The 1168-nt window shown below is 39.6% G+C and overlaps 1 protein-coding gene across 4 annotated transcripts in view; it reads left to right on the forward strand.

Annotated features, from left to right (window-relative positions):
- Positions 1-1168, forward strand: part of LOC107095392 (protein cornichon homolog 3-like) — a 119539-nt gene that overhangs the window by 55909 nt on the left and 62462 nt on the right. For all 4 annotated transcript variants that reach the window (XR_001481739.1, XM_015391471.1, XM_015391469.1 and 1 more), the window contains exon 3: positions 277-324. Coding sequence is in view for 3 of the 4 variants with exons in the window: in XM_015391471.1 (XP_015246957.1) it covers positions 277-324 (48 nt within the window). In the remaining variant the exon portion in view is untranslated. The remainder of the gene's footprint in view (positions 1-276; positions 325-1168) is intronic.

The following is a 1168-nucleotide window of genomic DNA, read 5'->3' on the forward strand; positions in this document are numbered from 1 at the left end:
ACACTACATCATTTCTTCTGTATCTGAAAATGTTTCCTTTGCTGATTTAATATTACGGAGTCTTATTGCATTTTACATTCAGTGTACGTTTTCTGGTTATTTTTATTGGTAAAATATGGTGTTTTTTTTTGGTGATTTTTGGTTAATAAATGACAACCAGCCTTCTGTAAGGTTTCTTTACATGGTAGATATATCACTTGCCTTTTTTTTTTGTTTCTGTAGCTCAATAACATCAAGTGAAAGCGAATCTTAACATCCGTACTGTTGTTTTTGCAGAGAGAGAGACTGCGAAACATTGAGAGGATCTGCAACCTACTAAGGAAGGTAAGTGATGGAACATGTTTTATATAGTTGGTATCACATACAAACTGAGCATGGATCAATGATCAACATGATCAAGTGGCCTCCTATATGTGTCAGCCATGTTTTCTAAATAGCATATATTCCTCTCCTCTAGCAGCACTTTGGTTCGTTGAGTTTGCCGAGCAGGTCTTTCTTTGTTTTTCTGAATCACACAGATTCCTCCTTTGTCTTTCTGCCACATGTTGGCCTGACATCAAAGGGGAGACGGAGTCTGAGAGTTTCTGTTCTCTGCAGAGCTCTTCTGTTTGTTTCTGTGTGTGTTTGCCTAGAGGACTCAGCATGAGGATCCTCCCAGCTTCAGCATGACATCTGTTTCTCCCTCCACCTCTTCGAAATTCACACACTGTGCCTGAATCTGGGCATCCAACTGTGTGTGTGTGTTTATGTGCCTGCATAATGCTTTGGGTTTATTGGCTGTGCAGCTGATGTTGGTTATCAGTGTTGTCAACCGGAGCCCTCAAGCCATTCACTGGGCCCTGGGGAGAAAGATTTCTCTAAAGCATTTTGTGCAGCAACAAATACACACAGAGACGCTCCCATCTCCATCCAGACACAGTGTCCTTGCAGCTGTGACCTTCCGAGATCATTTTAGGTGACAGTAGGCATGCTGCCCTCAGTGTAAAGAGAAACAAGATTAAAATATATTTATAAAGGCAATACAAGTTTATTTAGATCATATATTTCATTGGCAAAACAATTTAGTGCCGTACATGTGAAAAATAAAGAAAACAGAAGTAAGCTGCAACAGGATAGAGGCAACACAAAGGATTAAAGATTAAAAGTGAATCCATAAAATGAGATAAAA

The sequence above is a fragment of the Cyprinodon variegatus genome, unplaced genomic scaffold (assembly GCF_000732505.1).
Source record: "Cyprinodon variegatus isolate N-32 unplaced genomic scaffold, C_variegatus-1.0 Scaffold543, whole genome shotgun sequence".
Taxonomy (NCBI): domain Eukaryota; kingdom Metazoa; phylum Chordata; class Actinopteri; order Cyprinodontiformes; family Cyprinodontidae; genus Cyprinodon; species Cyprinodon variegatus.